The sequence below is a fragment of the Oncorhynchus mykiss genome, chromosome 15, assembly GCF_057628025.1.
Source record: "Oncorhynchus mykiss isolate SJ-2025 chromosome 15, ASM5762802v1, whole genome shotgun sequence".
Classification (NCBI taxonomy): Eukaryota; Metazoa; Chordata; class Actinopteri; order Salmoniformes; family Salmonidae; genus Oncorhynchus; species Oncorhynchus mykiss.
The window spans coordinates 78,489,867-78,502,414 of record NC_143036.1 but is presented as its reverse complement, the minus strand read 5'-3'; the positions used below and the strand labels follow the sequence as shown (position 1 = coordinate 78,502,414).

The 12,548-nt window shown below is 44.8% G+C and overlaps 1 protein-coding gene across 2 annotated transcripts in view; it reads right to left on the bottom strand.

Moving 5' to 3' along the window:
• LOC110512778 (thyrotropin-releasing hormone-degrading ectoenzyme) overlaps positions 1-12,548 on the bottom strand; it is a 391,934-nt gene that overhangs the window by 204,424 nt on the left and 174,962 nt on the right. For both annotated transcript variants that reach the window (XR_016486919.1, XM_090201291.1), the window contains exon 4: positions 4,104-4,258. Coding sequence is in view for 1 of the 2 variants with exons in the window: in XM_090201291.1 (XP_090057417.1) it covers positions 4,104-4,258 (155 nt within the window). In the remaining variant the exon portion in view is untranslated. The remainder of the gene's footprint in view (positions 1-4,103; positions 4,259-12,548) is intronic.

Sequence of the window (12,548 nt, the reverse complement as noted above, 5' to 3'; positions counted from 1 at the left end):
TGAGTGTCACAGAGGCTGGTGAGTGTCACAAAGGCTGGTGAGTGTCACAGAGGCTGGTGAGTGTCACAAAGGCTGCTGAGTGTCTCAAAGGCTGGCGAGTGTCACAAAGGCTGGCGAGTGTCACAAAGGCTGGTGAGTGTCACAGAGGCTGGTGAGTGTCACAGAGGCTGGTGAGTGTCACAAAGGCTGGTGAGTGTCACAGAGGCTGGTGAGTGTCACAGAGGCTGGTGAGTGTCACAGAGGCTGGTGAGTGTCACAAAGCCTGGTGAGTGTCACAAAGGCTGGTGAGTGTCACAGAGGCTGGTGAGTGTCACAAAGGCTGGTGAGTGTCACAGAGGCTGGTGAGTGAAGCACAGAGGAAAACAGACACAAGCAGAAAGTCCTTTCACATTATTCCAGATCAACTCTGAGGAGAACAAACATTGGGAGGAGAATATATATATTTTTTTCAATGTTCCACTTTTTACTGGAAAACATAAAAAATGGGCTTGCCTTCGTTTGTTTGATCTGTCGGTAATAGACTGTAGCAATGCCAGGCCCAGAAAGTGGGTTAGAAAACAATACTGTATCACAGACAGACATGCTGGAGAGAGGAGCAGCTTTGATATTCAGTACTGTAACAGACAGCTGGAGAGAGGAGCAGCTTTGATACTCAGTACTGTAACAGACAGCTGGAGAGAGGAGCAGCTTTGATACTCAGTACTGTAACAGACAGCTGGAGAGAGGAGCAGCTTTGATACTCAGTACTGGGGAGAAGAGCAGCTTTGATACTCAGTACTGGGGAGAAGAGCAGCTTTTGATACCAACAGTACTGGGGAGAAGAACAGCTTTGATACTCAGTACTGGGAGAAGAGCAGCTTTGATACTCAGTACTGGGGAGAAGAGCAGCTTTTGATACCAACAGTACTGGGGAGAAGAACAGCTTTGATACTCAGTACTGGGAGAAGAGCAGCTTTGATACTCAGTACTGGGGAGAAGAGCAGCTTTTGATACCAACAGTACTGGGGAGAAGAGCAGCTTTGAGCTGTAGAGATGGGAGAGGGAGATTCTCGGTCAAAACAGAGTGTGGTCCAGCAATGGATGGTCCATTGAGGAGCCAGACACAGCAGAGAGAAAACCTGTTTTGCCGGATGAGGCTGTGTGTGTGTGTGTGTGTGTGTGTGTGTGTGTGTGTGTGTGTGTGTGTGTGTGTGTGTGTGTGTGTGTGTGTGTGTGTGTGTGTGTGTGTGTGTGTGTGTGTGTGTGTGTGTGTGTGTGTGTGTGTGTGTGTGTGTGTGTGTGTATGTGTGTGTGTGTGTGTGTATGTGTGTGTGTGTGTGTGTGTGTGTGTGTGTGTGTGTGTGTGTGTGTGTGTGTGTTCAGGCTTTGTCCAGATGTCTAATTACAGTGTGAGCGCAGCAGGAGGATGTGTTAAACGGTATTTCCTCTCCAACTATCTGTTCTCTCTATAATGAGGAGATAAATAGACCAATCAGCTGAAGCCAGGACATATACAGTACACTGTGTCCTAAATGTCACCCTACTGTGTTCCCTGCACACTACCCTATGGTCCGTGTTCTAAAGAAGTGCACTACAAAAGGGGAAAGGGTGCCATTTTGGGACTCGGGCAGGATATATAGGACCCCAGGGTGTTAATCTGCCAGTGTAGATGGCTGTTGGTGCTTGTGTGTGTATCCTATCCTGTCAGACTGTGTAACCCTGGCCCTATAAACCCTCTAAGGACAATGTGCTGAGTCTGAACAGAACAGAACAGAGCAGAACAGTGCAGGAGTGTTTCAGTGTCCTAGACAGAGGAAGAAACGTGGGGGAAATGGCTCAAATTCAAGTTGAATGGAAAGAGCTGAGTTTTAAAGGGGACATAATGTGATCCTGTACCCCAACACACATCAATCAGATGGACGGTTTAAGCAACAGGGCTAACAGTACCCAATGCAGTGTTCACCTGTACCCCAACACACATCAATCAGATGGACGGTTAAGCAACAGGGCTAACAGTACCCAATACAGTGTTCACCTGTACCCCAACACACATCAATCAGATGGACGGTTAAGCAACAGGGCTAACAGTACCCAATACAGTGTTCACCTGTACCCCAACACACATCAATCAGATGGACGGTTAAGCAACAGGACTAACAGTACCCAATGCAGTGTTCACCTGTACCCCAACACACATCAATCAGATGGACGGTTAAGCAACAGGACTAACAGTACCCAATGCAGTGTTCACCTGTACCCCAACACACATCAATCAGATGGACGGTTTAAGAAACAGGGCTAACAGTACCCAATACAGTGTTCACCTGTACCCCAACACACATCAATCAGATGGACGGTTTAAGAAACAGGGCTAACAGTACCCAATACAGTGTTCACCTGTACCCCAACACACATCAATCAGATGGACGGTTTAAGCAACAGGACTAACAGTACCCAATAAGGTGTTCACCTGTACCCCAACACACATCAATCAGATGGACGGTTAAACAACAGGACTAACAGTACCCAATACAGTGTTCACCTGTACCCCAACACACATCAATCAGGTGGACGGTTAAACAACAGGACTAACAGTACCCAATGCAGTGTTCACCTGTACCCCAACACACATCAATCAGATGGACGGTTAAACAACAGGACTAACAGTACCCAATGCAGTGTTCACCTGTACCCCAACACACATCAATCAGATGGACGATTAAACAACAGGACTAACAGTACCCAATGCAGTGTTCACCTGTACCCTTTGGATACAATTACAATAAATTAATTTATCAAAAGTTCCAGCACAGCCGTTTTTATCTCAATATCAAATCATTTTATGGGTAACAATTCATTACCTTACTGTGATTGTTTTCAATAAAAATAGCTCTTTAGCAAAGAGCAATTTCTCCAGCAAGAAATGAGCTAATTCTGTCTGGGAGTGGTCTGAGTTGGGGAGGGGAAAAACTGAAAACGAGCTGTTATTGGCGGAGAGGTTTGGAACACTCTTTCTCATTGGTCTAAATAGGGTGGCGATCTTAGTGAGTGGACTATTGTGATTCAAATAAGTCTAATTGAAAATGAATGAATGGGTGTATTTGGAAAAAAAACATCACCTGTCTGAACTACAGGGGGTGGTACTTTTAATTTGTCATCACAACAACTACTGACTGTTAGAACGCACACAGAGGGTTTAATGTGTTACGGTCTGCATCTCACTAATGGTATATTTATGCAGAAACATGGAGCTGGGGTTTTTTCATTACCTATAATGACTGTGCCAGATGTGAGTCTCTGATCTCTGTCAAGCCTTCATTAACCTGTGGATACGGCAGCAGTCCTCTTTGTTACTGATATACATAGAAACCCTTCTGATCTCTATCAGCCTTTCTCCTCTGCTAGACAAACTAATGGACTGTGTGGGTGTGTATTTGTGTGTGTGTTTGTGTGTGTGTGTGTGTGTGTGTGTGTGTTTGCATGTGTGTGTGTGTGTTTGTATGTATGTGTGTGTGTGTGTGTGTGTGTGTGTGTGTGTGTGTGTGTGTGTGTGTGTGTGTGTGTGTGTGTGTGTGTGTGTGTGTGTTTTGTATGTGTGTGTGTTTTGTATGTGTGTGTGTGTGTGTTTGTGAGAGACAGAGAGAGAAAGAGTCTTTGATGTAAACCCAGAGTATCATTCAGGCACCTGTCTGAGAGGACCCAGGGACAACAGAGTAGAACACAAACACTCAGCCCTCATCCTATTGTCATCAAGGAGCCTGGTATAACTGAAGCCCTACTCTGCTGTGGTGACGAAGAGCCAGGAGTGTTTTACCACGTGACCTGATCAGAAAAACATCCCCGCAGTTACAGGGTATAATTAAGAACCCATGGTTTCAAGTAAGGGCCCTAAAGATGGCATGAGTTTAGTCAGTAGTGTTTTGTACCTGATGGTACGAAAAGTGTAGTGTATAGAATTACCTAGCGTAGCATAACATTACATAGCCTAGTGTATCATATCCTAGCCTAGCATAGCATAGTGTGTTATACCTGATCGCTGATCTCATGCACCACCACCATAATGAGCTCCATCTGGTAAGAGAAATGTAGCGTAGCCTAGCCTAGCATAGCATAGTGTATTATACCTGATGGCAGATCTCATGAACCACCACCATGGTTAGCTCCATCTGGTAGGAGAAGGATGAGACCTCTGGGTCCAGTAGGATCTTCTGCTCTACAAACACACTCAGACCCCAGTTCTCCATGGCAGCGTAGGGGTGCTTGGGCACGGCCAGCAGGTCTGGTGAAAACACAGAGAGGTTAAAGGTTAGAGATTAAAGGTTAGAGAGACGGAAAAGACAAAACAAAACAACCTTGAATTCACGTCCACCTGTTGACACCATAGAAGTCAAAACAACTAAAAAGGACCAAGGCACTCGTCATGTAATTAGTTTCAAATGCCTTTATGTAAGTTATGTAAGATCGGCTCCCCGAGTGGTGCAGCGGTCTAAGGCACCGCATCTCCAGTTCTAGAGGCGTCACTACAGACCCTGGTTCAATTCCAGGCTGAATCACATCCGGCCGTGTTTGGGAGTCCCATAGGGCGGCTCACAATTGGCCCAGCGTCGTCTGGGTTTGGCCGGTGGTAGGGCCGTCATTGTAAATAAGAATTGGTTCTTAACCTAATCAATAGAACACCAAGTTTGAAACTCGTGACGTGTTTTAGTCAGCATGTCCTTCGTCAAGGGAGAAACCAAGATACAACGACCCAACGCTGTCTTCTACTAAAACAGACCACGCTCCACTCAACCCTGGTTGAAGAGGGCGTGGGTTACAACATAGTTAGTGGTCATTGGACAACAGCTAGTAAACAATAATATGCATTCAACAGTGAAATAGATATGCTTATGCATATTCATAAATGGATTAGAACAACCGGAATAGATATGTTTATGCATATTCATAACGGAATTAGAACAACCGGAATAGATATGCTTATGCATATTCATAACGGAATTAGAACAACCGGAATAGATATGCTTATGCATATTCATAACGGAATTAGAACAACTGGAATAGATATGTTTATGCATATTCATAACGGAATTAGAACAACTGGAATAGATATGCTTATGCATATTCATAACGGAATTAGAACAACCGGAATAGATATGCTTATGCATATTCATAACGGAATTAGAACAACCGGAATAGATATGCTTATGCATATTCATAACGGAATTAGAACAACTGGAATAGATATGCTTATGCATATTCATAAATTAATTAGAACAACTGGAATAGATATGCTTATGCATATTCATAACGGAATTAGAACAACTAGAATAGATATGCTTATGCATATTCATAAATGGATTAGAACAACGGGAATAGATATGCTTATGCATATTCATAAATGGATTAGAACAACGGGAATAGATATGCTTATGCATATTCATAACGGAATTAGAACAACCGGAATAGATATGTTTATGCATATTCATAACGGAATTAGAACAACCGGAATAGATATGTTTATGCATATTCATAACGGAATTAGAACAACCGGAATAGATATGCTTATGCATATTCATAACGGAATTAGAACAACCGGAATAGATATGCTTATGCATATTCATAACGGAATTAGAACAACCGGAATAGATATGCTTATGCATATTCATAACGGAATTAGAACAACCGGAATAGATATGCTTATGCATATTCATAACGGAATTAGAACAACCGGAATAGATATGCTTATGCATATTCATAACGGAATTAGAACAACCGGAATATATATGCTTATGCATATTCATAACGGAATTAGAACAACCGGAATAGATATGCTTATGCATATTCATAACGGAATTAGAACAACCGGAATAGATATGTTTACGCATATTCATAACGGAATTAGAACAACCGGAATAGATATGCTTATGCATATTCATAACGGAATTAGAACAACCGGAATAGATATGTTTACGCATATTCATAAATTAATTAGAACAGCTGAAATAGATAAAGTAGTACCAGCCTTGAATAGTTTGTCTTTTTGGTTTGGCAGACAGGTTGTGAAGAATTGGCATCACAAACGTACACAAGCGCACGCACACACACACACACACACACACACACACACACACACACACACACACACACACACACACACACACACACACACACACAGGTCAAAGGTGAGACAGGAAGAGGACACAGCCAAGACAAGAGAGATTTACAGACACCAGGTTAAAGGACATTTCAAGGCAACCATTTTTTACGTGTTTTACATGGACCACAAAGGCTTTTCTTTATAGGAGATGAGGAGAGTAAGAAACTTCTCTTTATATATACATATATGTGCCTTGTCACTGGGAAAATACATATATTTCTCCCTCCCCGGGTTCTCTTGACTAAGAGTTCTCTGTGACAGCTGCTGAGTGATGGAACACATTTCCACAGTCAGATAGAGAGAGTTCTCTGTGGCAGCCGTTGAGTGATGGAACACATTTCCACAGTCAGATAAAGAGAGTGGTTGAGTTCTCTGTGACAGCCGCTGAGTGATGGAACACATTTCCACAGTCAGATAGAGAGTTCTCTGTGACAGCCGTTGAGTGATGGAACACATTTCCACAGTCAGATAGAGAGTTCTCTGTGACAGCCGCTGAGTGATGGAACACATTTCCACAGTCAGATAGAGAGTTCTCTGTGACAGCCGCTGAGTGATGGAACACATTTCCACAGTCAGATAGAGAGTTCTCTGTGGCAGCCGCTGAGTGATGGAACACATTTCCACAGTCAGATAGAGAGTTCTCTGTGACAGCCGCTGAGTGATGGAACACATTTCCACAGTCAGATAGAGAGTTCTCTGTGACAGCCGCTGAGTGATAGAACACATTTCCACAGTCAGATAGAGAGTTCTCTGTGACAGCCGCTGAGTGATGGAACACATTTCCACAGTCAGATAGAGAGTTCTCTGTGACAGCCGTTGAGTGATGGAACACATTTCCACAGTCAGATAGAGAGTTCTCTGTGACAGCTGCTGAGTGATGGAACACATTTCCACAGTCAGATAGAGAGTTCTCTGTGACAGCTGCTGAGTGATGGAACACATTTCCACAGTCAGATAAAGAGAGTGGTTGAGTTCTCTGTGACAGCCGCTGAGTGATAGAACACATTTCCCTGGTTTACAAAGAGAGAGACAGAGACGTTCCCAACCCGGGACAGATGTCATTGTGTTTCTCTTTTAAAAACAACAGCCCTGGTTTACAAAGAGAGAGACAGAGACGTTCCCAATCCGGGACAGATGTCATTGTGTTTCCCTTTTAAAAACAACAGCCCTGGTTTACACAGAGAGAGACAGAGACGTTCCCAACCCGGGACAGATGTCATTGTGTTTCCCTTTTAAAAACAACAGCCCTGGTTTACACAGAGAGAGACAGAGACGTTCCCAACCCGGGACAGATGTCATTCTGTTTCCCTTTTAAAAACAACAGCCCTGGTTTACACAGAGAGAGACAGAGACGTTCCCAACCCGGGACAGATGTCATTGTGTTTCCCTTTTAAAAACAACAGCCCTGGTTTACACAGAGAGAGACAGAGACGTTCCCAACCCGGGACAGATGTCATTGTGTTTCCCTTTTAAAAACAACAGCCCTGGTTTACACAGAGAGAGACAGAGACGTTCCCAACCCGGGACAGACGTCATTGTGTTTCCCTTTTAAAAACAACAGCCCTGGTTTACACAGAGAGAGACAGAGACGTTCCCAACCCGGGACAGATGTCATTCTGTTTCCCTTTTAAAAACAACAGCCCTGGTTTACACAGAGAGAGACAGAGACGTTCCCAACCCGGGACAGATGTCATTCTGTTTCACTGAATCCATGCCGAATTCCCGGCTCTCTACTGTCAACACTGTTACTGTGCTTTCTATTGTGTTTTCAATAAACATCACCTGCAGAAGTAAGACATAATCTGCTCCTTTAAGACTAGCTTCCTTAATCTGGGAGACTGGCAGTATCATGACGTGTGATTGGCGCATTGACAATTTGGCCCAATGGCAGTGCCCGCAGGGGTCAGGTGTAGAAGAAACTAAATCTCTTATTTATAAAAACCAGGAAGCGGGAAGATTAGACACGTGTTTTTGTGGGCATAGTAGGAGGCCTGTAAATTCAGGCGCCTGTAAATTCTACACGCCTTATCACAGCCTTGGCAAAATCAAGTGTTTTTGATCCACTCCTTATCTTAGTCAAAGACAACATGCGGTGCGGGTTTTAAAAAAAACAAGTTAGAGTAAGTACTGTGGCTGTCGCAGCCGCCTTAATACGATTACCGGGGTGTTTGGGGAAGGAACTAGATACACGCTATGTACATCCATTTGCATATTCCTTTGAGGTAAATGACTGATCATTTCTGGATGTGAGGGGTTATCTATCGCTTGGCGTGTGCCAGAGAAATGTGACATGGGATACATGTGCCCCTGTGCCTCACGCCTGTAGAGTATCGGGAGGCTGTGACAGGGGAGGGAAAACATCCCAGTGTTGGTTAGACATAGTTTAGGAAGCAGCAGGAAGGAGCTAGAGGATATCGTGAATAGACTTGATGAGAGAGAGAGAGAGAGAGAGAGAGAGAGAGAGAGAGAGAGAGAGAGGTATGAGGGAGAGAGAGAGAGAGAGAGAGGTATGAAGGAGAGAGAGAGAGAGAGAGAGAGAGAGAGAAGTATGAGGGAGAGAGGGAGGGAGAGAAGAAGAACAAGAGAAGGGGAGAAAGAGAGACGTTCTCATACCGATGGCTCTCATAACGACGGCTCTCATAACAACGGCTCTCATAACAACGGCTCTCATAACAACGGCTCTCATAACGTCTCTCATAACAACGTCTCTCATAACAACGTCTCTCACAACGACGATTCTCATAACGACGGTTCTCATAACGACGATTCTCATAACGACGATTCTCATAACGACGGTTCTCATAACAACGTCTCTCACAACGACGGTTCTCATAACAACGGTTCTCATAACGACGATTCTCATAACAACGTCTCTCACAACGACGGTTCTCATAACAACGGCTCTCACAACGACGGTTCTCACAACGACGGTTCTCATAACGACGGCTCTCACAACGACGGTTCTCATAACAACGTCTCTCACAACGACGGTTCTCATAACAACGTCTCTCACAACGACGGTTCTCATAACAACGTCTCTCACAACGACGGTTCTCATAACAACGTCTCTCACAACGACGGTTCGCACGACGACGGTTCTCCTAATGACGGTTCTCACAATGATGGATCTCACAACGATGGTTCTCACAACGACGGTTCTCACAACGACGGCTCTCATAACAATGGTTCTCATAACAACGGTTCTCATAACAACGGCTCTCATAACAACGGTTCTCATAACAACGTCTCTCACAACGACGGTTCTCATAACAACGTCTCTCACAACGACGGTTCTCATAACAACGTCTCTCACAACGACGGTTCTCATAACAACGTCTCTCACAACGACGGTTCTCACAACGATGGTTCTCACAACGACGGTTCTCCTAATGACGGTTCTCACAATGATGGATCTCACAACGATGGTTCTCACAACGACGGTTCTCACAACGACGGCTCTCATAACAACGGTTCTTATAACAACGGTTCTCATAACAACGGCTCTCATAACAACGGTTCTCATAACAACGGTTCTCATAACAACGGTTCTCATAACAACGTCTCTCATAACAACGGTTCCATTAACAACGGTTCCATTAACAACGGTTCTCATAACAACGGCTCTCATAACAACGTCTCTCATAACAACGGTTCTCATAACAACGGTTCTCATAACAACGGTTCTCATAACAACGGCTCTCATAACAACGGCTCTCATAACAACGGCTCTCATAACAACGGCTCTCAGAACGACGATTCTCACAACGACGGTTCTCACAACAACGGTTCTCACAACAACGGTTCTCACAACAACGGTTCTCATAACGACGGCTCTCACAACGACGGTTCTCATAACAACGTCTCTCACAACGACGGTTCTCATGGCTCCAGGACAACAAAAAACAAGATGAAGGTGGAAAAACAACAACAACCGCGTCGTTATAAAACAGGCATGACGATGACAAGCTAACCAGATGTTTCTATTGAATCAGCATTCTAGAATTAGACGTGAAGAGGAAACGATAATGGAACAGGCAGGCTCTAATTGGCCATTGTAATTGTGATTTATGACTGAAAGACTTGACGGCTATGGGGTAATTCCAGTTTTATGTTGGCTCTGCATGGGCTGCATGCGCTTCCAATGAGGCGGCTGATGTCAATGAACAGGGGCACACGCAGGTCGACACGCTGGATCCACACAGGTCGACACGCTGGATCCACACAGCTCGACACGCTGGATCCACACAGGTCGACACACTGGATCCACACAGGGCGACACGCTGGATCCACACAGGGCGACACGCTGGGTCCACACAGGGAGACACGCTGGATCCACACAGGGCGACACGCTGGGTCCACACAGGGCGTCATGCTGGGTCCACGCAGGGCGACACGCTGGGTCCACACAGGGCGACACGCTGGATCCACACAGGGCGACACGCTGGGTCCACACAGGGCGTCATGCTGGGTCCACACAGGGCGACATGCTGGGTCCACACAGGGAGACACGCTGGATCCACACAGGGCGACACGCTGGGTCCACGCAGGGCGACACGCTGGGTCCACGCAGGTCGACACGCTGGATCCACACAGGGCGACATGCTGGGTCCACGCAGGGCGACACGCTGGATCCACACAGGGCGACACGCTGGATCCACACAGGGCGACACACTGGGTCCACACAGGGCGACACGCTGGATCCACAAAGGGCGACACGCTGGGTCCACGCAGGGAGACACGCTGGATCCACACAGGGCGACACGCTCTTACCATTTTCAAGAGAGGAAACGTTCATTAGCTGACTAAATAGAGGCATCCACTTTCTGACACGTAAAATGTGTGTGGTAATACGCTTTCAAGGAAGGAAACGTTCATTAGCTGATTACATGACGGTATGCATCTATCTGTCCAGACACCACAGCCCTTCTAACAGGATGCAGTAGGAACACTTCTAACAGGATGCTGTAGGAACACTTCTAACAGGATGCTGTAGGAACACTTCTAACAGGATACAGTAGGAACACTTCTAACAGGATGCTGTAGGAACACTTCTAACAGGGTACAGTAGGAACACTTCTAACAGGGTACAGTAGGAACACTTCTAACAGGATACAGTAGGAACACTTCTAACAGGATGCTGTAGGAACACTTCTAACAGGGTACAGTAGGAACACTTCTAACAGGATGCTGTAGGAACACTTCTAACAGGATGCAGTAGGAACACTTCTAACAGGGTACAGTAGGAACACTTCTAACAGGATACAGTAGGAACACTTCTAACAGGATGCTGTAGGAACACTTCTAACAGGGTACAGTAGGAACACTTCTAACAGGATGCTGTAGGAACACTTCTAACAGGATGCTGTAGGAACACTTCTAACAGGATGCTGTAGGAACACTTCTAACAGGATACAGTAGGAACACTTCTAACAGGATACAGTAGGAACACTTCTTACATGATACTGTAGGGACACTTCTAACAGGATACAGTAGGAACATTTCTAACAGGATACAGTAGGAACACTTCTTACATGATACTGTAGGAACACTTCTAACAGGATACAGTAGGAACACGTCTAACAGGATAGAGTAGGAACACTTCTAACAGGATACAGTAGGAACACTTCTTACAGGATACAGTAGGAACACTTCTAACAGGATACAGTAGGAACACTTCTAACAGGATACAGTAGGAACAGTTCTTACATGATACTGTAGGAACACTTCTAACAGGATACAGTAGGAACACTTCTAACAGTATACAGTAGGAACACTTCTTACATGATACAGTAGGAACACTTCTAACAGGATGCAGTAGGAATTTGTTACACTTCTAACAGGATACAGTAGGAACACTTCTTACCTGATACTGTAGGAACACTTCTAACAGGATACAGTAGGAACACTTCTAACAGGATACAGTAGGAAGAGTTCTTACATGATATTGTAGGAACACTTCTAACAGGATACAGTAGGAATGTGTTACACTTCTAACAGGATACAGTAGGAACACTTCTTACATGATACTGTAGGAACACTTCTAACAGGATACAGTAAGAACACTTCTAACAGGATACAGTAGGAACACTTCTAACAGGATACAGTAGGAACACTTCTTACAGGATACAGTAGGAACACTTCTAACAGGATACAGTAGGAACACTTCTAACAGGATACAGTAGGAACACTTCTTACATGATACTGTAGGAACACTTCTAACAGTATACAGTAGGAACACTTCTAACAGGATACAGTAGGAACACTTCTAACAGGATACAGTAGGAACACTTCTTACAGGATACAGTAGGAACACTTCTAACGGGATACAGTAGGATCACTTCTAACAGGATACAGTAGGAACACTTCTAACAGGATACAGTAGGAACACTTCTAATAGGATACAGTAGGAATATGC